The sequence below is a fragment of the Diceros bicornis genome, chromosome 2, assembly GCF_020826845.1.
Source record: "Diceros bicornis minor isolate mBicDic1 chromosome 2, mDicBic1.mat.cur, whole genome shotgun sequence".
NCBI lineage: Eukaryota > Metazoa > Chordata > Mammalia > Perissodactyla > Rhinocerotidae > Diceros > Diceros bicornis.
In genome coordinates, this window is record NC_080741.1 from 30,271,425 (window position 1) to 30,298,537 (window position 27,113).

Consider the following 27,113-nt stretch of genomic DNA (forward strand, 5'->3'; position numbering starts at 1 on the left):
TCGATTACAGAGATTCTCATTGGGAAGACTGCTTCTTCTAGCCTACCTCATAGGCCACTAACCAGCCCATAGATGACTGATTTTCCCTTGAAAACTAAACTGTAGTCCAGTCATTCTGCTTGGCTTGGCAGGATTCCCTGATAGAAAGCATGGAAACTATTGTACAAGGAGATGCCCACTGCTGCTTTCCTCAAAAACAAGCAGTGGTCCCAGCAGACATTTGATGGAATACATACTCTATTAATTATGTTTTGGAATCTATGTGAAAAGACCTTAGGTGAAAGCTGACTCTTCAGGAGGTGTGTGCAATGCTAGCAGCATATATAGCAAATTCGGGTGGAGTGTTGACTCTCTAAAATCTCACATTACTATTCCCATAATGTCTGAAATTAAAACCTTAGAGTTTTATACAGTCTAATGTATGTGTATTTCTGCCTGTTATTTTCTGAAAGTCATATTTTCATGTTGTATTTCTTTAACAGATGGAATCTTATAAAAATGGCCTAACAAGGAATATAGGAACATTTTGAATATGCTTTTAAAAATAGGTCTTTAATGTGTCAAATGACCTCCTCCCGATGCAGAGGAGTGATTCAGGTTTCCCTCTCTGCTCACTTGTGGTCTAAGGGACTCCTTTGCATTATTTCCTCTAAATGACTGTCTTCTATCTCTTTCATTCTCAAATTAAATTCAAAGGAGGTAAAAAATATCTCTTCTTGGCCAAATTCAAGTTACTCATTGTGGTTTCCCATTGGTTTAAGTTGAACATAATTTTATCAGTGACATTTATGATGAAGATGGTGGATATAAGAAAGGCTGCGAAACTACCAGGCATGCAAAACTGACTTCTTTACAGCCATGTTTCTTTTCTATCAAGAACAGCAGTGAAAGCAACTGACAGGATTTGTGCTGAGTTTGGCATTTTTGCTGAAAACAGGTATTTGGCTGAATGCATTTGAGAAATTTTAAGCGGCATTACCTGGAACCAATGCCTTAAATAAATAGGGAGGTTTGAGCTAAAATATACTGGAAAAAGAAATATGCATGTATTATCTGTTGAACCAAAGATTTCTCCACAGCAAATTCTAAATCAGCTGAAGAAATACAGAAGAGTTTCTGTGCTTCATCACAAGACATTTAAAAAATCTAGCTTTTGTTCACTTCTTCCTATTTTTTATGTTAGCCACATCAGCCATGGTGCCATTAAATTGCAGTAGAAGGAAATGAATACAGTGTTTTCTCAAAAAGTCTTATCTGTTTTGTTGCTTGGATTATACTTGAAGGCACTGCAGTGTAAAATTAACACTTCTCACCATGTTAAAGTGTTTGGCTCCTGTGTCTCAAGGCAGACTCTAACAAAAGTCCTCTCTCCAGCCTTCTGTCTTAAAGAAAGCGCATACTGAGTCATCAATGCATTAAATGGCATTTCTAATAATATGCCTGGAGGTGCATGGCTAAGGCAGGTCAAATCCTATCTTTATTTTATTTATTTATTAGCAGAAGACGTTTCACACAGGCTCACGGTGTGTCCATGATGGCAGGTCAAATCTCACTTTTTTGGTTCGGTTTCAAATTGGAGCCATTACTGTCTTTCGCTTGCCACACAGGAATAGCAATTTAGACATTGACTGAATTAACCTTATCTCACCTGGGGTCTTGAGTGAACCTTTTCATCATAGATTATTCTTTAACTCCTCCCTTCATAGAAGGGATTTAGAGCTGTAAAGGATAAAGAATAATCCAGTTTAGGTTTCTCAAACTTATTTAACCACAGGTTACTTTTTTTCTTTTAATTGAGGTAACATTGGTTTATAACATTATATAAATTTCAGGTGTACATCGTTATATTTCGATTTCTGTGTAGACTACATCATGTGCACCACCCAAAGACTAATTACCATCCATCACTGTACACATGTGCCCTATGCCCCTTTTGTCCCTCCTCCTTCCTCCCTTCCCCTCTCCCTTCTGGTAACCACTAATCTAATCTCTGTGTCTGTTTGTTTGTTATTGTTGCTGTTTTTATCTTCTACTTGTAAGTGAAATCATACGGTATTTGACTTTCTCTGTCTGACTTATTTTGCTTAGCATAGTACCCTCAAGGTCCATCCATATTGTCACAAATGGCAAGACTCCATCTTTTTTTATGGCAGAGTAGTATTCCATTGTGTATATATACCACATCTTCTTTATCCATCCATCCATTGATGAGCACTTAGGTTGTTTCCAAATCTTGGCTATTGTGAATAATGCTGCAATAAACACGGGGGTGAAAATATCTTTTCGCATGAGTATTTTCATGTTCTTTGAATAAATACCCAAAAGTGGGATAGCTGGAACATATGGTAATTCCATTTTTAATTTTTTGAGGAACCTTCATACTGTTGCCACAGTGGCTGCACCAATTTACATTCCCACCAGCAGTGTATGAGGATTCCTTTTACTCCCATCCACTCCAACGCTTGTTATTTCCTGTCTTTTTGATAATAGCCATTCTGACAGGTGTGAGGTGATATCTCATGGTAGTTTTGATTTGCATTTCCCTGATAATTAGTGACGTGGAGCAACTTTTCATGTGCCTGTTGGCCATCTGTATATCTTCTTTCAGAAAATGTCTGTTCAGATCCTTTGCCCATTTTTTAATTGGGTTGTTTATTTTTTTTTGTTGTTTCTATATATATTTTGGAAACTAATCCCTTGCCAGATATATAATTTGCAAATATCTTCTGCCACTTGATGGGTTGTCTTTTCCTTTTGTTCATGGTTTCCTTTACCTTGCAGAAGCTTTTTAGTCTCATGTAGTCCTATTTGTTTATTTTTCCTTTTGTTTCCCTTGCCTGAATAGACATGGTATTCAAAAATACGCTTCTAAGACCAATGCCAAAGAGCGTACTGCCTATGTTTTCTTCTAGGAGTTTTGTGGTTTCAGATCTTACATTCAAGTCTTTAATCCATTTTGAGTTAATTTTTGTGTATGGTGTGAGATAATGATCTACTTTCATTTTTTTTCCTATGGCTGTCCAGTTTTCCAATACCATTTATTGAAGAGACTTTCCTTTCTCCGTTGTATGTTCTTGGCTCCCTTGTTGAAAATTAGCTGTCCATAGATACATGGTTTCATTTTGGGGCTCTCAATTCTGTTCCATTGATCGATGTGTCTGTTTTTCTGCCAGTACCATACTGTTTTGATTACTATAGCTTTGTAGTATATTTTGGAATCAGAGAGTCTGATACCTTCAGCTTTGTTCTTTTTTCTCAGGATTGCTTTGGCTATTTGGAGTGCTTGTTGTTCCATATAAATTTTAGGATTCTTTGTTCTATTTCCGTGAAAAATGTCACTGCGAGTTTGATACAGATTGCGTTGAATCTATAGATTGCTTTAGGGAATATGGACATTTTAACTATGTTAATTCTTCTGATCCATCTTTTTTTCATTTAATGAATTTCTAGTGAAATATAATGGATTAACAACATGCATTTTTCCCTATCCCCTCCCTAATCTCTACTAAAGTGACAGCAAAGGGATGTAAAAAAGTATGAATCATTAAAGTTAACAAGAACATGAGTGATGCTAATTGCAGACAAGAAATGGCAACAACTTTTTTTGAAGATGGAAAGTAGAAGGGCAGTAATGAATAAATTAGAAAAATACAGAAAGCAGATTGCTAAATACTAAAGAAGGAGATGCAAAGGAGAAGCAAGGAGATAGATGGCTGTAGGATTTTGGACAGTCCGCAAGAGTAGAGGTACCAGTTATCCTGAAAGGTGGAAGTGATGATTGCAATAGGAAGATTGGTTGATGTTATGAACAAGGAGCAGTTAAGCCTGCTGCTCCACCTGCTACGTCCTGGTGATTACCCATTTGATAGTAAGCCCAGCAGCAGACCCGGCCTCATTTCTCCATTCAGCTACCGGAAGTCTTTTTGGTAAGGCTTGTTCTTTCCTCCCTATCCTGGGCAGAATCTTAGAGGATTTCTCAATCAAGTTACCAAGGAGGGGAGGAAAAATAATTTTCCCTCTACAATTCTGAGTTCTTGGCTGAGAACCCCTGTAATAAAAGACAGATGAACAAGAGAAAAACAACAAAAGTTTATTAACATGTATACCTCATGTATACATGGGAAATACCCAGACAAAAATGAGTAACTCCATGAAATGGCTTAGAATTCAGGATTAAATACCATCTTAATAGGGAAAGGGGAGGGGGATTGCAGCCTCTTAGGAGAGAGTAAATGAGTTTTAAGAAAGATGTGTGGGCCCTTAGAAGAATAGAGGGGGGAGATATGATAAGTTTGTGACAAAGTTTATCTGGGTGTGGTGTTGACTTCTAGTCTCCTATCTAGAGTCAGTCTTGGCTAGTTGATGAAACTCCCAAGGAGGGGATTTATGACAACTGTGTTCCTTTTGGAAGACTGTCTTTACGCAGATAAGGAGAGTTCAGAGAAAGCCTCTTCCTGCTTTTACTGGTTTCCGAGTGCCTATAGCTCAAAATAGTCAATATACCAAAGCAGCATATTTTGGGGTGGCATATCCTAAAGTCCTACAGTCATATTTTGGGGTGGCATATGCTACTACTTTTCAAGGCCCAAATAAAAAGCCAATAAATAGAACATTTGGGGAATCCCACAAAGAAATACCCCAGTGAGATTGCTTTTTCATGAAACTCACCCATTTGACAAGGTTTTCTCACGAATCCAGAGCTTGACTACGTTTTCCCTTTTAGATATAGACAGATGGGGCTAGAATTGAGCAGACAATATAATTGGGAAATGCATGTAATATTAAAGGAAATAAAACGACAGAAAAAAAGTGAAAAGAAATAGTCAATGTAAAGTGCAGAATAAGATATTAAAAAGAACTATTTTTAATATCCCAAAAGGCATTCAGAAAAGATAAGGCATTCGTGACAAAAGGCAAAATGTACAAATAAAGAAGAAAAAACAAGAAAAACTCTTGGATGTTAAAAATATAGTCGCATGAATATAAAATTCAATAGAGTGTAATTGGAAGTTAAAAGTGAGGATATCTGGCAGAAAGTAGAACAAATGGATGAAGAAGTAGAATATGAGAGAAAATAAAATTAGGGAACCAATTCAGAAGGTCCACTATCTAAATAATATTTCCAAAAGGAAAGAACAAAATATGTTAAGATATTATCAAAGGAAGTATAAAATAAAATTTTCCCTAACAGAAGGACATGAGTCATCAGATCGAAGACCTCTACCAGGTTTCTAGCACAATGTAGGAAAAAAGATCCATGGGGGATAAAGAAAAGGTTATAAAGGCTTCCAGAAGAGGAAGAATGCCACACATAAAGGATCTGAAATCAGAATAGCATTAGAAATTTCCAAAGCAATGTAGAAAGCTTGAAAAAGTAATACAATACACTTAAAATTCTAATTTAAAGTTATTTTTAATCCACAATTTTATACCTAACCAAACTATCAAACAAGTGTTAAGTGTAGCATAAAAATGTTTTTATACAGGCAAAGTCTCAAAAAATTTACCTCCCACGCACCATTTCTCAGAAAGATCTTAGGAAAAAAGCCACCTAGGCAGAGTAAACCAAGAAGGAGGAAGACTTGAGATCCAGAAAACAGGGGTTCTGAAAAAAGAGAAAAGTGATAATAGAAAGTTCTGGTTTGACATCTATGCATGAGACTAGGAAAGAGCCAATCAGCCCTGGAGCGTGACAAATGTCTCCAATTATGGAACTCATATATAATATGACATGTCTGGCAAAATTGTCAGAGAATTGGGAAAGAATTATTCATAGATACAAAGAAAAGTAATCAAATTATATAAACAAAGCAATTACTAACTCCAGGAAAACGGTAAAATTTTATAAGAAAAGAACTGTAAATACAGTACATCATGTGGCTCAGCCATAACAATATTTGTCTAGTCATAATTATGTAAATATAATATAAATGATTTTCATTTTAAAAATTATGATGAAATTATGGTGGAAGTATGAGGGGCAGGGAGAGTTTTATATGTATGGGCAATAGCCTAAGAGAGATAAATCATTTATAGTAGAAACCGATAGATAGTAAAGAAAATTTCACAAAATTATGAAAAAAATAGTTTAAGTACATTATCTAGAAACATAAGTAACAGAAAAAAGCCCAGCTAAAATAGTTTCAAGTAGTTGCTTGTAGGGAGGGGAACTTAAGAATGGGGAAAGTGGACTGCTGGGTTTTTTTAATTAATCTAAAGCAGGGATCAGCAAGCCATGGCCCATGGGCCAAATTTGGCAGGCTGCTTGTTTTTGTAAATAATGTTTTATTGGAACACAACCAAGCCCACTCATTCATGGATTGTCTGTGGCTGCTTTCGTGCCACAAGAAGTTGGTACAAAAACAGAGTTGAGTGGTTGTGACAGAGACTGTATGGCCTGCAATCTAAAGTATTTACTTTTTTTACAGAAGAAATATGCCAACCTCACGTCTAGAGCAGTGGTTCTCAAATTTTAGTTGCATCAGAATCATCTGGAAGGCTCCTTAGAACACAGATTGCTAGGCCCACCCCAGACTTTCTGATTCCGGAGATCTCAGGTGGGGCCTGGAGCCTCTGCATTTCTATCAAGTTTCCAGGCGATGCTGCTGCTACTGGTTCAGGGACTCTGCTTTGAGAACCACTGGTCTAAAGGAACTACCTGACTTTTTAAAAAATCGTATGTAAGTATCATGTTTATAAAATAAATTTTAAATGTTTAGAAGTATAAGCTTGCATGCAAATTTAGGTGAAAATAAATACAAAAACAACCTCTGGTGAATTAAATGCGGCAAGAAATGATTAAAATGTAATTTTTGAAAGACTTTTTAATGGAACAAAAACATTAACGAATTAAACTGGAGAAAATATACTGTTTTATTAATAATAAGATCTTACAGATACAGGCATAGATGTTAACAATTCCAGAGACGTCTGTCACTGCCTGGGCACACATCATCCAAGTGGTTGATGGGTAGACCTATCATGCTCCCTCCTGTCATTCCACTATATATCAAAGGCAGATTATTGCATAACATCAACTATGCAAAGAGTTATTTAAAAATCCTTTCTTTTTAATTTTCTCCTCTAAAATATTATTTTCAGCATTTTTTTCATTTAATATCTTCTTGTAAAACACGTATTTTCTGCACAGCACAGTTTAAGAAATTTGATTTAAAACCTGCTCCTCTTCCCTTGGCCCCTTTCGCAGATGACGAAACTGATACCCAGGGAATCTCATGGGTTGTGGATCCAAGACCTCCTGACCCAGGCCCCACTTCCTTCCTCTCTTCCACCCCAGCTCCTATTTGCTTTGCCTCAGGTGGTGAGGGAGAGAGCCCGAATGAGCCCAAACTCAAATCAGGCATGAAGAAAAAAAGCAGTGCTAATGCCAGTGACCATCTTTTTTTCTAAAAGCCTGAAACAAAGGAAATTTTCTGCTTCAGGGGAACAGCCTTAATCAGTCACATATGTGAACATAGACCCAGTGACTGTTCAGACAATTTTCCACCAACGTAACAGAATTTTCTCGACGCATTGATTTTTTTTTTCTTTTGCCTATTATCAGTATAAGTAGTTTTTTTTTTTTTTAAAGATCCCAGCCATGATACCAGACCTTTCAACCAGGCAGGCAAGATGCTAAAAATCTGCAGTGTTTGAAAGCAAAGAGAAATGAAGGATTATGGAGAGTAGAAATAGTCCCTGGCTGGTAAAAACAAACAAACAGCTTTAAAAATCTAAGAATGGTGCCCTGCGGGGGTGGGTTTGCTGAACTGTCAGCACCACCAGTTAATGAGGTAGTTTGTCTAATGGAGGTAGAAAAGATCATTTATAACAATGCTGGGCTTTGTGTGTGTGACTTAAAAATCAAATTGAGTGGAGTGCAGCAAATACTAAATGGTATTGTTTATTTTCTAATTAATTTGCTACAAACTACAAAATAAAAGTGTTAAATATATTAGATGGTGTGTGATTTTTAGAAGAGACAGCACTGAAAACATTCACCTCTAATAGTCCATTTACTTTCTTTTCATCAGCGAAACAAGTTGCAGTTTGAAAGTTTGAAAAGGACATTGATATTGTGGGTGGGACATCACTTTTGGGGTTAAATGTGTTACATAAGCCAACCCAGAATGTAGACTCCTTTGTAAGGTTCTGCAGAGCTCTCGAGAGCCTGGGACCATATGGTATCACTGTTGATGTTGTTCATTTTCAATATTAATAGGCCGGGGATTCAAGGCCCCGGGGAAAATGTCATGCAAGTGAGGACAGCCACTCACATCACAACTGCTCGTGGACGTTTTCCTCTGGAGGGTACAGCTAGGATGACACAGGCACTCAGTATACACAAGCATAGCATGGTAGAGGGGAAAGATCAGACGTGGTAGAACCAGCCAGACCTACGTGCAAATTCTGGCTGACTCTGTGACATTGGGGGCAAGTCATTTAAAATCACTGAGACTTAGTTTGCTCATCTGGAAAATAAGGATAATAACCACCTTATAGGACTGTTCTAAGAGCTAGAGCTTAGAGCTCATAAGTGAAGTGCCTGACACATGGTAAACACATAAATAGATGTTGTTATTGATTAGAACATTTTAGGGTTTGTAATAACCAAACTGGCTAATTCACAAACTGAGAAATCAGTGTGCCTTAATGAGTCTTTGTTCTCAACTTTACCAGATCCCACCTTTTCTTCTTTACTTCCATGATAAAAATTTTAGTCCTACTGTGCTTTTCCTAGGACTACTGTGATGTGGTCTCCTCCCTGTCCTGACCCCAAAGCCTCTTGTCTATTGCAGCTAGCCTGTTATTAGAAGGACATCATTTGATGAGACAACACATACGTTGATAACAAACTTACCTGGTGTTTATTCTGCACCAGGCACTGTTCTTCCTTCAGTATTACCTCATTTAATCCTCACAACAGCCCTCTGAAGTACATTCTATTATTATTCCCATTTTACAATAAAAACTGATGTATTGAGAGGTAAGATAATTGTCCAAGGGGCAAAGCCATGATTTGAACCTAGGCGGTCTGGCTCTAGAATCATGCTCTTAACAACTATTGTATGTTAGCCTAGAGAGATTGTTCTCATTTTGTGCCAGATGTGTTCACATTCAGGGCTTGCCATTCAATGGGCTCCAGAGTTTGGGACTTTTACTGAATATTGGTCATCAGGGCCAAAGTGAAACTATGAAGTCCATAGTCGGCCCACCCTAGAATCTATTTTAGGCTTCTTCCATTCCCAGTCTCACAGAATTCTAGGTGCTTTGCATCCCTGGCACGTCTTTTTGGGGAACAGGGCAATTTAACCCTCCTTAACAATATGGCCTTGGTTGAGAGCTGTTAAACTGGAAACTCCATGAGAGTAGGAACCACATTAGCATCGTTCCACGCTGTATATCTCTAGAGCCTACATCGACACCTGGCACATAATAATAAGTTAGGATTTGATTGACAGATGGATGATTGAACAGATAGACAAATAGATGATAGTTATATGGATCAATGGATGGATGGATGGGGTTCTTACAAGAAAGTATACTGTTTGACAATAAGAAATTGATATAAAATGTTTCACTCATCTTCAATGGCTGAATCTCTTACCTTTCGTTAGCTTATAGTTTTCTCCCACAATTATATTTATCTTGTTGGGTATGTCATTCTAAATGGCTACATTAAAATCCAAAGTTGTTCACATAAAATATGTAAAATCTTGGAAGCACATAGGTAAGGATAACATTAAACAATCAATTTCTATAAAAGAAGCAAGAAAAAAATTTTCATTCATTCATTCGACAAATATTTATTGAGCGTCTGTTGCCTATTAGGTACTCCTATAGGAGTTTAAATTGTAACTTAACAAAACAGAGAAACTCTCCCTTCCTGGCGAGTATATTCTAATGGGGGAGAAAGACAAAAACACTCCCACATGTAATGGATCGAGTTGTTTAAGGGCCATGAAGAAAACTTAAGCAGGGTGAGGAATTTAGGGAATGACTGGGTTGGGGAGGGGTGCTATTTAAAATCAGATAGGGTTATTTTGAAATTGTGTCAGTTTTATTCTATATTAGAATGTGAGAATTTAAGAAAATTAAGGTAGTAAATGTAAGATAACACCTGGGAATTAGGAGTCCTAGATTAATAATAGAGATTTTTCACATAATAACTTGATAGAGAAGAAAATATTTTTGAATGTGAGATATATGCATATATTTTTTTCCTACAGGATTAGCAACCCTGGACTTTTAAAGTGATAGTATTTCCCAGCCTTAAACTGAGAAGCTGAACAAAAAAGGCATCATTCCTGTAATCAGTATAGGAAAATGAGAGGTAGAGGAACCACGCCGGGAACAAGCAAGGTCATCTGGTGAACCGTCTTGCCTTTGGCCCAGAACACAGCTCAGACTCAACTCTTGCTCTGAATTTACCTCCCCAACTTTGATTCAAGACCTGGAGTGATGTGTTCCCTCCCCAGAACACATTCCATTCAGTGAGGCCTGAAACATGACCACGAGTAGCCACGCATGTCCTGTCCCGGCAGTGAATGGACACATGACTCACTATCCAGCTGCACCTTACCCATTGCTCTTTCCACCGGTCATTGGAGGCCTTTCCCTGCCTCCCCTCCATGGCCTTCATGGCCACCCTCCTCCAAGTGGATGCAGCACCCCGTCGCCTGCAAGTAAGTACCACTGGAATTCACTCTCTTTTCTCTTGATTGATTGGCTCAATGGACCTGAGAAAACAGGATGATTCATATCCATGGTGAGTTCTCATTTTGTTGGGTGTTGGTTTCTCTTGGTCTAGAATTGCACCTTTAGTTCTATCAGCAGAAATATAATTTGAAACCAGGTAAATGATGAATTTTAGAATTTGTTCCATTCAAAATCACGTTGATATTTTTGCTCTGTTTCATAAAATATAAACACAAAAAGTAATCAGTAGATGTGACCAATATACCTGAAGAAATGGGCCACTTAATAAATGATGTTAACAGTGAATTAAGAGATGTTACCATCAAAATCACTAATGATAATTCTGAATTTAACATTGATTTTGGTTGTGTGACTGTCTTTGGATCTCTTACTCATTTCCTCGGTACAGATAAAATCTGTAATAGTTCTCAGCTTTCCAGGGACCTTTGCTACCAATTCATATCACATAAGGATTTTAAATGTCCTTGACAACTGTTAACTCTGTACTAAGCTGTTTCTTACCTCTAATCTTCTCTAAAATGTTGGGTATAAAGTACTCTAAGATAAAAGTAGTCCGAGTTAGAATTCTTCAAGACCGATAGGACTTACTCATAGAAAGCACCCATATTATATGATTTTTCTTCCTAACGTTCTGTCTAAGGTCAAACTATGGTAGCCAGTGAACACTTCCACCTTTTGAAAACAGGTTGCCTGGTTTGGCCTCTGGAGGTGAACAGACATGTTGATTCAACTGTGCTGTGTCAGGCATACACAGAACCTTCTCCAAGTTCTTTCAGGTTCATAGCTTAAAAAGGAGCTCTTCCTGGTGATTGCTTCACATTTTGCTGCTCTGTAAGGAGTGCCTCCAAATATTGGCTTGGCACCTGGAGGTTTTTCTTTTGAAGTACTGCCTTAATTTTTCTGTATTGTGGTCTTTGTGCCTTAACTTCTTCCTCCCGCTGGATCTTTAGCTCACTGGGAGCAGGGAGCTTGCTCCACCTACCCGGGACCCTGCAGCCAATGGTACAGTGCCTTCAAAAACAGCAGCAGATAATAACAACAATAAACAAACACATAGAGACAGAGATTGGTTTGGTGGTTACCAGAGGGGAAGGGGGGAGGGAGGAGGGCGAAAGGGATAATTCGGCACATGTGTGTGGTGATGGGTTGTAATTAGTATTTGAGTGGTGAACATGATGTAATCTATGCAGAAATAGAAGTATAATGATGTACACCTGAAATTTATACAATGTTATAAACCAATGTTACTGCAATAAACAAAAAATTTAAAAAAAAACAGTAGGATATTTGGATGTCTGGGTGTTTGGCTAGATGGATGAACAGATAGACGAACAAACTCTCACTGAGGGGATGTCAGTTATAATCACAGTATTTTCATGCCTGATATATACTAACTTATTTTTCTTCTTGAAATGACCTGATTATAATTCTTCCCTTCCGTGTTTTGGATTTCTGGCCAGAGTATGTGACCAATAAAGTCTTTTAAATTGCTTAATAGCGTTCTCCCATGCTTCTCAAGTTCGAATTGAAAGTAGATGCAGCTGAAGTAGCTTCTTGGCTATCTGGAGAGGTGGAAAGAGTACCTATATTCAAAATATGCTGCCGACCTGGGTACCAATTCAAACCCTGTTCACTCAACATGCATATGATATAATGAAGTTACTTTAGTTAACACATGAAGGTGTCTGACTAAATGATTGTTAAAGCTATTAAAATGTCACCCAAGAGCTTCTGTATCTAATTCCATAGCTCAGGCACCCTAATGGACAGCACTTTCTGACACTTTTCCTTCCTCAGATCAGAAGTATATTTTGTAGATGTAGCAAATGAGTTAAGACATAAGTATTATTCCCATCCTGGGTAATCTAATCTTGCAGAAGGCAAACTCTTAGGCAGCTGCAGCCCCTAGGTGCCCACTAGCAAATCCCAGCAACTTTGGGCTTCTTTGGCTACTGATTTTACGGAAAATACAGAGCACCGTAAATGAAAGGGTGGGTGAGAGCTTTATGCTGGATTAGCATCCCTGAACACTTGAACAGACTCTCAATATACAAATCCCTCACCCATCTGTTTGCAGATATTTTTAGTTCTAAAATTTCTATAGAACAGAGCTTGGCAAACTACAGCCTGCAGCCCACCGACTGTTTTTGTAAATAAAGTTTTATTGGAACATAGCCACATTCATTTGTTTACATATTGTCTATGGCTGCTTTCATGCTACAATGCTAGAGACCATATAGCCCACAAATCCAAACGTATTTACTATCTTGCTCTTTACAGGAAAAATTTGCCAATCCCTGCTATGGAGATAAGAGCTTTGGGATAGGAGTCAAATAATCTGAAATCTAATCAGGCTCTGTCTCTCACTGGTGACATTAGCTCATCTAATTCCTTCCCCTAATCTGAGTCTCGGTGGCTCAGCCTATACTCTGAATGAGCTGGGCTCTATCATGTCTGTCTCCTTTACCTCTAAATACAAGGCTATGCATTTCATTTCACAATTACTAATAAAGCACAAGATACCATCACTACTAAATGGAACCATAATGCAATTGCCATTTTTTAGATAAAATTGGTCAAATATTGGCAGTTTCGTATGATTCCACCTTTAGAAGGACAGGGTTTGCATGTCACCAAAAAGCGAGTAAATAACTGATTACATTTTTTTTTCTGAGGACCTTGGGGAGAGGGTGCTGGTACCTGTACCTTGGAAGGTGGCTGGAGAAGGGGGCAGAAGAAGGACGAGGTACAGAAAGTTCAGGTGGGAAACTTCAAAGTTAGCTTACTTCATACCATTGGCTAATATCTTGTTTTATTATTTCTTGCTGCAGACAAAGCACATGAAAGCCACTCAGATGAAAATCATTAAAAGAAGCCAATGTTAATATGCAGTCTGTTAGTTGGCCCTTGAATTAGGAAGTTGTCTTTGTTACAGCCTGTGGTTTAGAAAGACCAGAGAGCAAGGATAAGGTCTTAAAACTTACACACAGACTTTCTCTTGGCTGAAAATAAATTTAAAGTTTTATTCATGTACTGAGATTAGTTAGAGAGGTAGCTGAATTCTATAAAGTCTCAATAACTAGCAAAACACATGCTTGGATGAAAAAGCTGGCTAATCTGGAAGGCAAAGGAAACAAACATGTTGGGGAATACCTCCATAACAAGGGTCGTGTCATTGAACTATGGGATTTGCTGTTTCTTTCTTAATCTGTATGTGTCTAGATTCTGCAGCTTAGCCAGAAAGAATAACTTCTCCTGCCCCTGTAACAAGGTTCTTTCAGCACCATGTAATTATAAAGGCTCAAGAACCTTCTACCTCAAAAGTAAGTGAGAGCAATTTCCACAGCAGCTACTGTTGTTACACCCACTACTTACTCTTCACTCCTTTCACTTCTGATGGTCTCTGGTCAGCCTGTGCTCCTAGACCAGAACCTGAGCTCTGTGTACTTAACCTCTGCCTTCTTACAGTACACATGTCCCCATTTCCACATAGAAAGATGTCCTTGACCCAACCTCTTATTTACAGTCGTTTAACCTCTCTGAATTTCTCTTCCACCAACTATAAAATATTTTTATTTAAAGAATAATCTTTTGAAATAATCATATTCAAATCTTTTAAAGATAAAAGTGGGGTATAAATTAGAAAAGTTGTACTATAAAGGGGTGAAATCAGATCATCTCCAAGGCCTTTTCAACTCTAGGAGATGATAATTCAATATATTATAGCTTAGATTTTCTCCTGGTCCCCATGCCATTTGCAGGAACTAGCCCATCTTTTCTTTGTTTGTGCCAGTGGTGGACCCTGTTCTTCTACAGGATGGAGTACTTGGCTATTGCTATGACCATTTGTGATCACTCACAGTTCAGAGGGAAAGACATGACCACCTTTTAGAAATTCTGCTCTCCGGATCCTTCTACCCTAAAGAAAAAAAAAAATGTAGATATATATATATGTATATTTGTAGGAGAGAAGGGAACTTAAAGCATCTTCTATGGGTGCATGTCATTTGCATTCTGACTTAATTCTTACATCATGGAATCTCTATAAGCTTAGAAATCAAGAAACACATAAGAAAAGAGGAAGTTAAAATAAATACTAAGAAAAACTACCATGTATCGAAGCACCTCCTAGATAATCCACTGAGCATTTATTGTATGTCATTCTTAATCTTTTTTAATAGCCCCCTAATATTGTTGCCAGGCCATTAGCAGCAGTGCCATTTTGCAGATAAAGATCACAAGATTCAGAGAAAGTAAAGAGCTTACACAGCTAGTTCATGTTAGAGCCAAATTCCAAGCCCAAATCTTGGGATCCCAAAGTGCATGCCTTTCCCAATGTGTTGGGCAATGAGGCCAATTTAACCCTTCAATCCCGCAGCTCCACCGTGGGTCTCTCCTTCCCACCATGCTTCAGAGAGTCCTTGGAGATGAAGAACATTTAAAGGACCTCACAGCCTCTTAAGTTTCACCAGCTACTGTGGAGCAGCTATCATTTTTTATCAAAATGGGGAGTTGAAGGTAGACCCCATAGTCAGGGAGTCACCACAGATGGCTCTGCTCAGCTCTGTCCTATGTGTAGAGAGCTTGTCGTCTCCAAACAAGCATGACTTCCAAGAGGCGGAGAGCCTGATGTGCTGTGCCAGGGAACACTCAAAATTTAATGCTCCAGAGCTCTCTGTCAAAGTTGGACAACTGTCTGTCTGTCTCTCTTTATGTTCTTTTCATGGCTGATTGTTCTGTTTTATTGCTGCACATGTGCTTTTTTATGGGTTGTTGTAAGCTGGAAAATATCGTTAAAAGTTTTGGCTTCAGAGCCTTTCTCAAAATGATCTCATTTTAACTCCAGCTTCTTAAAACGAGAGTTTTTTTTTCCTGCCTCTTTAATGATTAGAAAGTGCCCTCCTGTCAAAAATCACAAAATAAGGTATTAGCTATAAAAAATCTCAACCTTCTGGAGAGACAGACTGTGAGTCTCAGAATTACCAATGACAGGACGTAAAATGAGCCTTATTTCTATATGTTCTCTTAAACTAAGAGGAGCATTTTTACCTAACTTGTCTAAAGCAGGGTGTGCGGCCAGATTGGAATTCCTTATTGCATTTTAAGGACAGTTGGACCAGAGGGTGTTGATCCTGTTTTAAATACATGCAGATTGATGGTAACTAAAACCAACTCATTAATTCCTGTTATCCATCACCCTTTGCTCTGTAGTCTTGTCTTCTTTCTACTGTGAGTTATATTTGTCCTTAAACATACGCAATGACCCCACTGGACAGGAATCACATCTAATTTTAAGAGGCTAGGGACTTAGTATATTGTTGGTATTTAGTGAATGCCGCACATAATAGTATGGTCTATATAGATATGTATCCTTCACATTCTTTAAGCCAAATAAAATATGGTAAAAGAAAGTAAAAGAAACTTCTTAGGAATTTGAGTAAACTCAGTTATAACAATTTTGCCCATTTCATCTGCCTTTGGTCATGGGATATTTCTGAAGTTCTGAGGCTTAGGGATGTCAAAGGCTTTTACCTGAATGTTTTAGAAATAGAGTTTATGCTTTTGGCATGATTTAACAGGTTTAGTGGTCTTGTGTAGGCCCAGAGCCACGTGTGTATTATGTAAGGGTGGACAGGTATTGATTACTTGAGTGCAGGGCCTCTCTTCCTCAATAACAAAGGAATCTTTGTGTCTTCTTCTTGATGTCTCTACAATTTCCCCAGACTCTGCTTGAGTACAACATGTAATCCTTTGAATGGTTCTAATGAGGAGCTGAGTTCATTCTGTTTGTTGAACCTTACCCCAAAGGGATCAAGAATATGTGAACATAAATTAGAAACAAAAATTATTGTTCAATTTCATCAAATTAACTGCAATGCCCAAAGGAGAATCTGAACTCTGGAAGTGTGTTATTGAATAAAAATACGCTTTCAGTCCATGGAGGCGATCATAAAAATAGGAATGGATTTACCTCTAAGTTAGTCCTGCCAATGATTATATTGAAAGAATGTATACCAAAAAGAGACCAAGAATGGAGAAAAGAGAGAGAGAGTAATGGCTTAGACTTCATATTAGAATTCCTTTAGATACTCTATTTATTAGGTAGTTAAATTAAACATACATTTAAAAAGAGCATTTTTGACATCACGAAAATTGATCCTCTAAAAATTGGAATCACCACAATAGCTCTGAGTTGGCTATGAGATATGAGACCTCCCTTGTGTTCCAAATTTCTGTCTTAATGAATTCATCAATCTAGAGCTCCTATACATTTCAGATGCACCATTTTGGTCCCAACAATAAAAAATCCTTTCAGATGTCCTTGAAGGATGGGAGATTAATCTCCATACAGGTCGATGGACATGAGGACAGGTAGAATTACCACCAGGTGGCCACCCTCTGAGCCTTCTTCAGGATGTATCTCAGGCAGTCCCACAGAGGCTCTGGCAAATTATTCTGTGTCGTTAAATGTATAGCACCCTAGTCTGTCTGTCTTCTCTGTTTTTCTGCTTTGGCTCCCTCTGATATTTGAATGATTCTAGGTAATTCGAACTGGAAAGAAAGGGTGGGCAGAGAGAGAGGGAGGGAGGGAGCAAACGAGAGAGAGAGAGAGAGAGAGACAGGAGAAAGACAGAAAATCTACTTAATCCTGTTATTTGAGTTCCAGGCCACCTCTAAGAACTTGAGTCCACCAGACCCACCAATGGCCAGCTGATACCATCAGCTCTCATTGTTTTTGTTTTTGTTTTAACTTCGCCATGAGACTAGTAAAAGTTACTACCATTTATTTATTGAGCTACACGTGTTACCTCTGTCTGCCAGCTGTAAAAGAGAAATAGAGAAACAAAGACCCCGATAACCAACTTTCCTACGGTTGCTCAGATAAAAATGGTGGGACTGGATTTGAACCCTTCTTTCTCTGACCAAAACCAGTCTTTTCACAACTCCATGTCAGCTGTGGATAACAAGGCGATGCAAAGCTTTTTAAAACACTGCATCTGTCTTCAAGGATCTTGGACTCCGGCTGAGAAGTCATAATCACCTAAAACCATTTAGATCTAAAATCCTGATTATTCTCTGCCCTCTGAGGCCCCGATTCTGTGAAGCTTGTAACTTCCCCTCCCACCCACGCACCCACTGTGCATACTTGGATTTACTATCCAAGTCCTATTCTGCTGTCTCTAGTTGTTTTTGTAGCTTTTCCTCCTCCGCTCATCTGTTAACCTGATGCTTGGCACACAGTGGGAACTCATTTAAGGTTTGTGGAATGACTGAATCAGTGGTTCTTGCTGATGTGGGGGATTTTGGAAATTTGTGGATGTGCTTTTGGATGTCACAATGATTGGCAGCACTTATAGACATTCAGTGGACAAGGGGTAGGAGGCTGAATGGCCTGCACTGTACACAATAGTTGCAAATAATAAAGAATTAACTTACATCTTCATGACTTCCCAATGTCTCACCAGACATTCATCTTAAGAACCCCCCCCCAATAAATTATGATTAACTGAACCTAAACCATAACTCCATTTTACATATCAAGGCAAAATATTGTTGTATGCTTTTATTATACCTTGAATTATTTAGGACTATAATTACTGTGTAAATCGAGAATAGGCTGATCATTGTTTTGTTTGGAACGTATCTACGAGTCATTCACTACTTCAGAAAATCATGTTACTGATGATAGTGCTATCCTTCATATTTAAGTCACCAATAGCACATGTTTTTATCAATCTGTATTTGTAGGTAAAACATTCACTGTAATTCTGCATATAAGGGGCAAGCGTCTTACTACTTCTTTATGCCTGAGCATTGACACATTGAAATAACTATTATTTTATTATAAATTACTTTCTTTGAATTCATCCTTGAAATTGCAGTCAGGGCATTATATTAACTTCTTTGAAAGTGTATGTGTAGGTGGGCTATATTATCTACGACTTTCATTTTGAAATAGTAAAGCAGGTGTTATTAAAAATGTTACTAAAAGGAGCGTTGCATCCAAAATGTTTGAGATTACTAGAATGAATGGATGGATGGATGAATACATGAGTGAATCAGTGAAGAAATGGCTAACAGTGTCAAATAAACTGCTTAGAAAGTAAATGTTCTAGCTGTTGAGAGGAGAAGAAGAAAGTTTGTAAGTGAAATGAACAGGGAAGGGTTTGCAAAACCAAATCCAATGATTATGGAAGGTGTGGGACAGTGGGCATGGCGCTGGGAAAAGCCATATGCAGAAGACCCATGGAAAGTAGGAGAATGTTTTGAGTCCCATCTTGGAAGGCATGTGGGGTTACCAAGGAACCATCCAGCCCTTGCCTCCATTTCTTGCTGTGTAACCAGTGTCCCCAAGGTGTACAAAAGGGAATCAAATGTATTGCTATTCATGAATCCACTCTTTCATTACTTATTTAACACATATGTGTTAGGTATTGCAGTAAGCACCTCAGAGTCTCTCTGATGGTTTGCTGGGTGAATCTGTCAGAGTGATTGGTTCTCACTTGTGTGTCATGTCAGATTCTACCTTCAGTAAGACGTCATTTTAGTATTTATCAGGAAAAACTTATGGGACCGTTATGGGTTGAATTGTGTTTCCCCAAAAGATGTTGAAGTCCTAACCTCCAGTATCTATGAATGTAACTTTACTTGGAAATAAGATCTTCTCAGATGATCAAGTTAAGATGAAGTCATTAGAGTGGGCCCTAATCCAATATGACTGTGTCCTTATACAAAGAGGAAATTTGGACACAGAGATAGAGACACAGGGAGAATGCCATGTGAAGATTGGAGTTTTGCTGCCACAAGACAAGGAATGCCAAAGATTGCCAGCAAACCACCAGAAGCGAGAGGAGAGGCATGGAACAGATTGTCCCTCATGGCCTTCGGAAGGAAGCAACCCTACTGGCACATTGATTTTGGACTTCTAGCCTCCAGAATTGTTTCTGGTATTTGTTATAGCAGTCCTAGGAAACTAATAGGGACTATAACTGGGGACTATACCTTCCTGCCACTGAAGCAGGAAAAACTATGCTTTTGATCTTTTCCCCCTCTAGAAGTATTTAGTAATTTGACTATTTTCTCATAATTTTATCCTTGCAATGACTTTCTTTTCCTGCATTATGTGGCTTCTTTGGCTTGAACTAATGGATAATATTTCAGGAAAGTATTTTTTTCCTTCATAGCCAATCTCTCTCGATTCTGGTGGCTACAAGTTCATGGTCATGAGTCAAAATGTTTACAATTTTTTTAAATGAATTTCTCTCCATTCCTCTGGCTTTCTTTTGGTTCTATCCTTAGATGCTAACCTCCCACTCCTTTTCTGGATCTCCACATGCCTTCTTTAATATCTATTTTGCTCTTAATTTTGAAGCCTTTGCTTCAAAACTCTGCAGGGTTACTCATCACTGTCATGTTGGAGCCTGTGAGAGTCTCCAGAAGAATCATTCATATTACAAGTGCGTATTTCAAGTACCAGTCACTGAGGGATTATTGGTGGCAGTGATCTTATCATTATAGTGATTGGTTGTTTATTATCTTGAATATCACTTTCTTGGCTTATCTGGCAGTCTCTCTTCAGGATTTGTGAGCTATGAATTTAATTGACTTTGTTTAACCTTGTAGAATTCTTGGTGGCTTCTCCCTGTTTGAACGGGCAAATTTGAACAACTTCCCTGTCAGCACCTTCCATACTCACCTCTTCTCCTTCACACTTAGAGATAGTTTTGTCGTACAGTTAGTTCTATATTCTGTATGTGTCCTGGTCTTTGATCTACCCCCATAAGTTCTCCTCATTTGTGATTTTTTAATTCCTTATGGCCAAAAACCTGTTAAAATTTTTTTGAGGCCACAGAAGGTTGCACCACATGTAAACTACTTAAGGATTCTGGACCTCACTAAACCGTTCCCTAGTTAACTTTGCCTTCGGTGAAGTGGATGCCTGAGCCACTGTCTTCTTACATAATAAGATGAATCAAATTTCATAATATGAAAATCTGCATATATAAAGTTACTTTTTTTCAATTTGTTGCCCAAAATCTCAAAAAAGCCATTGTGCTGATGGCTTTCCAATGAGAACGTGTATCGTTCATTTAGTGCTGAGGTATTTTGCCAAATGCTCATAAGCTTTGCAAATGTCTTTGCAAGTAGACAAAATAAAATTTTTAGGGTGTTCTGGGAATGAGGACAGTGGTCATCTGTGGCCCTGTGGGCACTGACGACAGCAATAGGTTATGTAGCCATTATTTCGTGGAGAATTGTGAAATGTGTCACTGTGAGAGGTACTATACAGAGATGGCCCCTAACCTCGGGGAGGTTACAGTCAAAGACAAAAGTACCAATTAGGAAAGCTTCATTTTGTCGAGCCAAAAATGGGGTTAATGCAGATAATTTGGGGGGGATGGTGCAGGAGGTTAGGAGGTTAGAAATGGAGCAAGAGAGGTTGCTATTTCCAGACCCTAAACTGTGTCCTTGCACAAGCTTTTTAACCTCTCTGTTCTTGAGCTTCCTCATCTGTAAAATAAGGATAATAATGATACCTTCAAAGGATTATGATGAGATTGTCATCAGCCAATACATGTAAACTACTTATAACGGTACTATCCCAGTAAAAACTCAATAAATACCAGCAGTCATTATCTTATTGTTCTTATCTATGCGCTGCAGTCAGAATCTGTCCACTCATAAGCAACACCCTTTGTTGTCACAGGATTCTCATTTCATCAACAGTTCATTCCAACGGTTGCTTCCAAAACGTAAAGATTGTTCTCCATGCACATATACTTTTCCATATTTCTTAAAAGTCAGTATTAGGCATATGGAAGTTTTCATTTCGTAGAGTTTATACCCTGCCAAGATTTTCCTTTCAACTTCAAAATTCTCCAGGAAGTGATCTTGAATTGGGGTATTGGAAAGGACTCTTTTTCATGAGTAACCATTGCCTGCTGAATAATTTTGTTTTTATCACGAAGAGTTCACATCCAAGAAATACATGTGTATTTGAGGTCATCTTTCGCAGATGAACATCCTTTCGAGTCAGGGAGCTTAGCAAAGGTCGACTTGTCCTTTCCTTCCAGGGCCTGCAGGCTCTGCACATCACTTTGTCTCTATAAACCATCTCTAATAATGTTTGATTTAATTTCAGTGATGTCTATAATAATGTACATTTCTCAAACATTATGATTTTGCTTCTGTTAATACCAAGCTAGTCTAATGTTAATTGCTTAATGGTTATGAAGTTAGCCAATCCAAAAAAAGATACCTAAAATAAAAATTAATCTTGACATTTCACACAAGTAAAAAGCACGTTAATGATGACCACATGGTCAAAAAGAAAGCTACCCTTCAGCATACTTAGTAAACCTCTTTGTTTTTTTTCTTTTTTTGTGAGGAAGATCAGCCCTGTGCTAACATCTGCCAATCCTCCTCTTTTTCTGCTGAGGAAGACTGGCCCTGGGCTAACATCCATGCCCATCTTCCTCCACTTTATATGGGACGCCGCCACAGCATGGCTTTCCAAGCAGTGCGTCGGTGCACGCCCAGGATCCGAACTGGTGAACCCCGAGCCGCCGCAGCGGAGAGCGTGCACTTAATTGCTTGCGCCACCAGGCCGGCCCCACTAAACTTCTTTTATCAGAATGGCTTGATGGGATATTTGACAAAGCTGGGATTTCTATAAGTTCTGATAGAAATCTCTGAGACAGGAAGGGACCTTCACACTATACTTGACTCCTGCTCTGACCTCTTGTAGGCAATTTCAGGATTTCTTTCTTCTTCCACAAGAAATCTTATTCCAGAGCTAAAGCCAAAATAACAAATCAAAGGATGTATGTGCCACTATTGATAATATTGTTTGTTCGATTTTGACTCCCCTAATAGTTTAAATATGTACACATTGCTGCAAGGGTTAACACCTTCTTTAGTACTTGTCACAATTTTTTGATCCCCACTTTGAGAACAGAAAACAGAGATGTGTGTCCAGTATTGGGCAAATAGAGAAGTGCTATAGAGTAATGGAAAAAGACAAGGTTTGACACAGAATCCAGTACTCCCGTTGCAAACACAATGGACAAAGACAGTAGATAAGAATATATAAGGAATATGTGAAGAACTTTTACAAATCAGAAGAAAAAGACAAATAATCCAAATGGAAAATAGACAATAAACTTCATTTTACTAAAAAAGAATTCAAATGTCTCATATCAACCTCATATTAGTAATGCTAATCAAGACTACCAGGCAATACCATTTTATGTCTATTAAAGTTGCAAAAATTAAGTGTGGTGACAATACCAATTTAAGTGTAGTGTTAGAGAGAATGTCCATCAACAGATACTCTGAGATATATTGCCATTGAGAGTCTAAATTACTATAATCCTCTTGAAAATACCTTAGCACTATCCTATAAAGTTGAATGTTAAGATTTCCCATGACCAAGCAATTTGTCTTCTAGGTACTTTCCTAGAGAAACATTTTTAATATGAATACCAGGATTCATGTTTAAGAATACTCATGGTAGCGTTGCTGGTAAATTGTAAAGCAATAGATACCATCCAAATATCTATGAGCAGACAAATGCAAAAATAAATAGTGGCTTTTTCACTAAATTCAATGGTGTTCATCAGTGAAAATGAAGTTATAGGCAACAGTATGGATAGATCATAGAAACATGATGTTGAGTAAAGCAAATTCTTAAAGACTACATATAGGATGGTAACATTTTTATAAATCTAAAAGAAACATTGTTTAGAAAAATATGTATTGTAATAAAACTAAATATTAAAAAATCAAGGGAATAATAAAGACTAAATTCAGGATAATAGATATCTCCTAGGGGTTAAATGAGATAGGTAAGGGGATAGGATAGGGAAGGAGCACATGGGCAGATGCAGCAGAAATGAGGGATTTCTAATTCTTAAATTTTCATTTTATTAATACACTTTATACCATATGCGTATATATGTTACATTTATTTTTAGTAGTTTTAAAAAGATAATAAAAACTGTGATTATATCCTTCATGTGTCAGAAATAGATAGGAAAAAGGAGAAGTAGAAAAAAATAACAATAGCCTTAAACAGAAAATTCAAAAAAAAGCCAAATAGCCAATAAAAATATTTTTAAATTTTAGTCTTAAAAGTAGTTGTACAAATGCAAATTTAAAAAATAAAATGCAAATTAAGATTTTTATTTCTTGCTTATGAGAAGGCAAAAATTTAAAAGAAAGATCCCATTGTTATTCAGGCTATAGAGAAATGAACACTTATATATGGCCTTGATGGTGAGAATGAAAATTGATATATCCTTTCTATGGAATAATTTTGCAGTGAATGACAAGAACCTTAAAATATTCATATCAATGGCTTTGTATTTTTGTTCCTATGAATTTATTCTTAAGAAATAAATGTTTTATGCTTGGGGAACACAGATATTAGCACAGACTTGTTTATAATTAAAAAAAAAAAAACTGGAGACCATCTTCCTGGCTAATAAAAAGTGATTAATTAAAATATAGAGAGAATGAAAATAATAAGCAGTCATTTAAAATTTTGATGGAGAAATAAATATATTGACATGAAAATGTTAAATGGGAAAAACAAGTTACCAAGTTAATAGAATTAAGTTTTAAGTATTAAGAATACTTAATATATTTTTTAAACAGATATCTATTATATATGTTTGGAGGTGTGTATGTGGGTTTAAGACAAAATCTAGGGAGCATATTAATAGTGTCTGGGTCATGGGATTGTCCGTGATGTTTCTGTCTTTATTCAGGGGTCATGACTGTCTGGCTCACCATAGCATCCTCACTTCTTAGTGCTTGGCTCATAGTAGATACTCACTTAATGTGTGTTGTATGAATGAATGCATCAAATAATAACTTGTGGAATTAATTAAAATGAAAGAAAGGAGACCTTTTATTGAGCTAATTCAGTTGTATTCAACTGAAACAAATATCCTACCTAAATCAGAATCCTCATCTTCTAAGAGCTAAGTGTCACCATTACAGGTATTCATGCCTGATTCCATTTCCAAGGAATTGACCCTTCAGAGGGACATTTATATTTTGAAATAGGAACTTTTAAGCTAAGGTCTTGACTCTGCAGTGGTAGAATTTCCAAGGAGATATTTTAGAGCAGGAAAGTTATTCTATCAGCTTCTTGAAAGATTGTACCATATGGTATCCAGGCACTCCATACATGCCCAAGGCCTCTTCTGTTTTAATAGACTCCAGATAGATTATAAATGTTATTAGCATTACTGTCTATAAAAATCATAATTACCACCTATATGAGAAACTATATACGTTGTCTCATTTTTTTACAACAAATAGGTGAGTATTTTTTGAATTAACTTATATGTGTATATCTTATTTCATTTGGGGAAAAAAAGATTTTATGACAACTTACAAAAATATTATATGCACAATTTTTAAAAATTGTAAAAGAGTACGTTTGGAGAAAGAAAAAATAATTGTGGGGAAAACGAGTTGAAGCCAATTTGAGGCCAGTACATTAAAACGCATCCTATGAGGCAGATAATAAATGTTGCTCAAACGACCTAACAGCCTATCCCAAGAAAAGGGTCGACACAGTCATATGGTTGATAGGGTTCACAAATGAAGTCACCCAGCCACCCAGAGAAGCAGAGATGTCTGTATCGTGAAGCTCATCCCAGTGATATGGTAAATCTGATTCTGTTTGTGTGTGTTTGTATTTTTAATAACATCCCTCAATACAGGCCAAATTAATCATTCCAAATCTCAGTCAGTGAAAGCACCTCCCTGCGGGGGTCCCAAACAATGTCTCCAGGTACATAGCTCTAGCACAATCCGATCTTAATGCAGAAATAAATATTAGAGTGTCAAGATAAATAAATGGTCTTCATAGCCTTCAGGCAATTCTCCATAAAAACTATTTTCCTCAGCCAAGGATTTTTGTAAGCATTGAGAAGCCATGAATTTGAGGTTATACTCCCTTGACAAGGACCTGAGGAACCAAAGGCCCGCCCTACCCCTAGGAACAGGGTTTTCCTTCACAGAACAATTTTGAATCAGCTCCAACAGACACCAGGACGTGAAAAATATAGAACAGCATGTTTAAAAGCATAGACCTTGCAGTCAGAAAAACATCCATTATGACCCAGCTGTGTGACCCTTGGATAAATCACTCACCTCTCATTGTCATCTTGGCATTGCTATGCCCCAATTTTATCTGCCTGGAAGTAGGGCCAGCTTAGGACTGAATGAAAGAATGCTTGGGAGGTACTTTGCATAGAGCCTCAATTAGGTCCAGTTTATCTCTTAGCATGGGTCACTTTATTGGTAAAGAGGAATGTGAAGAACTTGAAGACAAAGTGCAAATGAAAAACAATAATATCTAGAACTCTTTCTCATGGAAAGAAAACTACCTCGGCAGAAGCAAATGGATTCCAGGGTGCATTTTCCTCAATCGAATTAATTTTCTTTGGACACTAGAAGGAATAGTCAATGAATGTGCTCCCATGCCCCCTTGCCCTCCCCTCCCACCCCCATCCCCCAGACACGCACATTCAACAAAACCACTAATGGGACAAGATGGTTTATGTTTCCAAATTATGATACCACCTTTTGTGTGGTCATTAAGATACTGATATGTGCAGCAATATCTGGTTGTTGTTTTTATTTAGGGGAAAATATGGAGTATTTCCTAATCTTATTGTGGGTCTTGCATTACAGAGCACAGCAGGAGATGTTTAACTGGCAAGTTCTCTCTGAGGTCACAATGTGCTACATTTTTTCATGGAAAGCTTCAACTGCTCCACTAAAGAATGCGTTTCTTTAACAGGCAAATGAAAAAGAGACTGCCGGGTGATTCCTTGAGGTATGCTTAATTAATTCAAATCTATTAATGACAGCAATTTTCTAGTTTCAAATGATAAATGGCGGCCCTTTCTAAAAGGCATCTCGAAGAGAAAGGATCTTCCCCCCACACCGAGATTTTTTTTCTTTGTCCTTGGCTACTTCTGTCGCTTGCTGCTCAGAATGAGCTCACATCAGTAATAGTCATAAATGATTTACAAAAGTAATTCCTGTCTAATCACTTGGGACTTGGAGTTTTTATGATGTTGCCAGATGTGCCATCAAAAAAAATCATCCGGTTCAGAAACTTGTGATAAATCGAGTCAGAGTCAATTAATTCCCTGAAGGCTACTGGTTGGTTTGCATGGATTTGTGTTGGGGGCCTCACCCAGCTTCTTCCTCTTCTCTTTATCCCCATGTTCCAGCGGGTAGAAGATAAAGAGTTATGTAAATACAAAGTGACTGGGAGGTTGTCAGCATGTATTAGGGACCCAGCACAACTTTTATGTTTCTCTTATGTGTTAAAAGGACATATTAGTCCAATGAAAGGGGTGGGA

At 37.7% G+C, this 27,113-nt stretch overlaps 1 protein-coding gene across 7 annotated transcripts in view; it reads left to right on the forward strand.

The window, feature by feature from the left end:
- Window positions 1–27,113, forward strand: part of RARB (retinoic acid receptor beta) — an 824,831-nt gene that overhangs the window by 445,770 nt on the left and 351,948 nt on the right. For all 7 annotated transcript variants that reach the window (XM_058553917.1, XM_058553915.1, XM_058553911.1 and 4 more), the window contains one exon: window positions 10,230–10,685. In XM_058553917.1, the coding sequence (XP_058409900.1) occupies window positions 10,508–10,685 (178 nt within the window). In that variant the 5' untranslated portion in view covers window positions 10,230–10,507. The remainder of the gene's footprint in view (window positions 1–10,229; window positions 10,686–27,113) is intronic.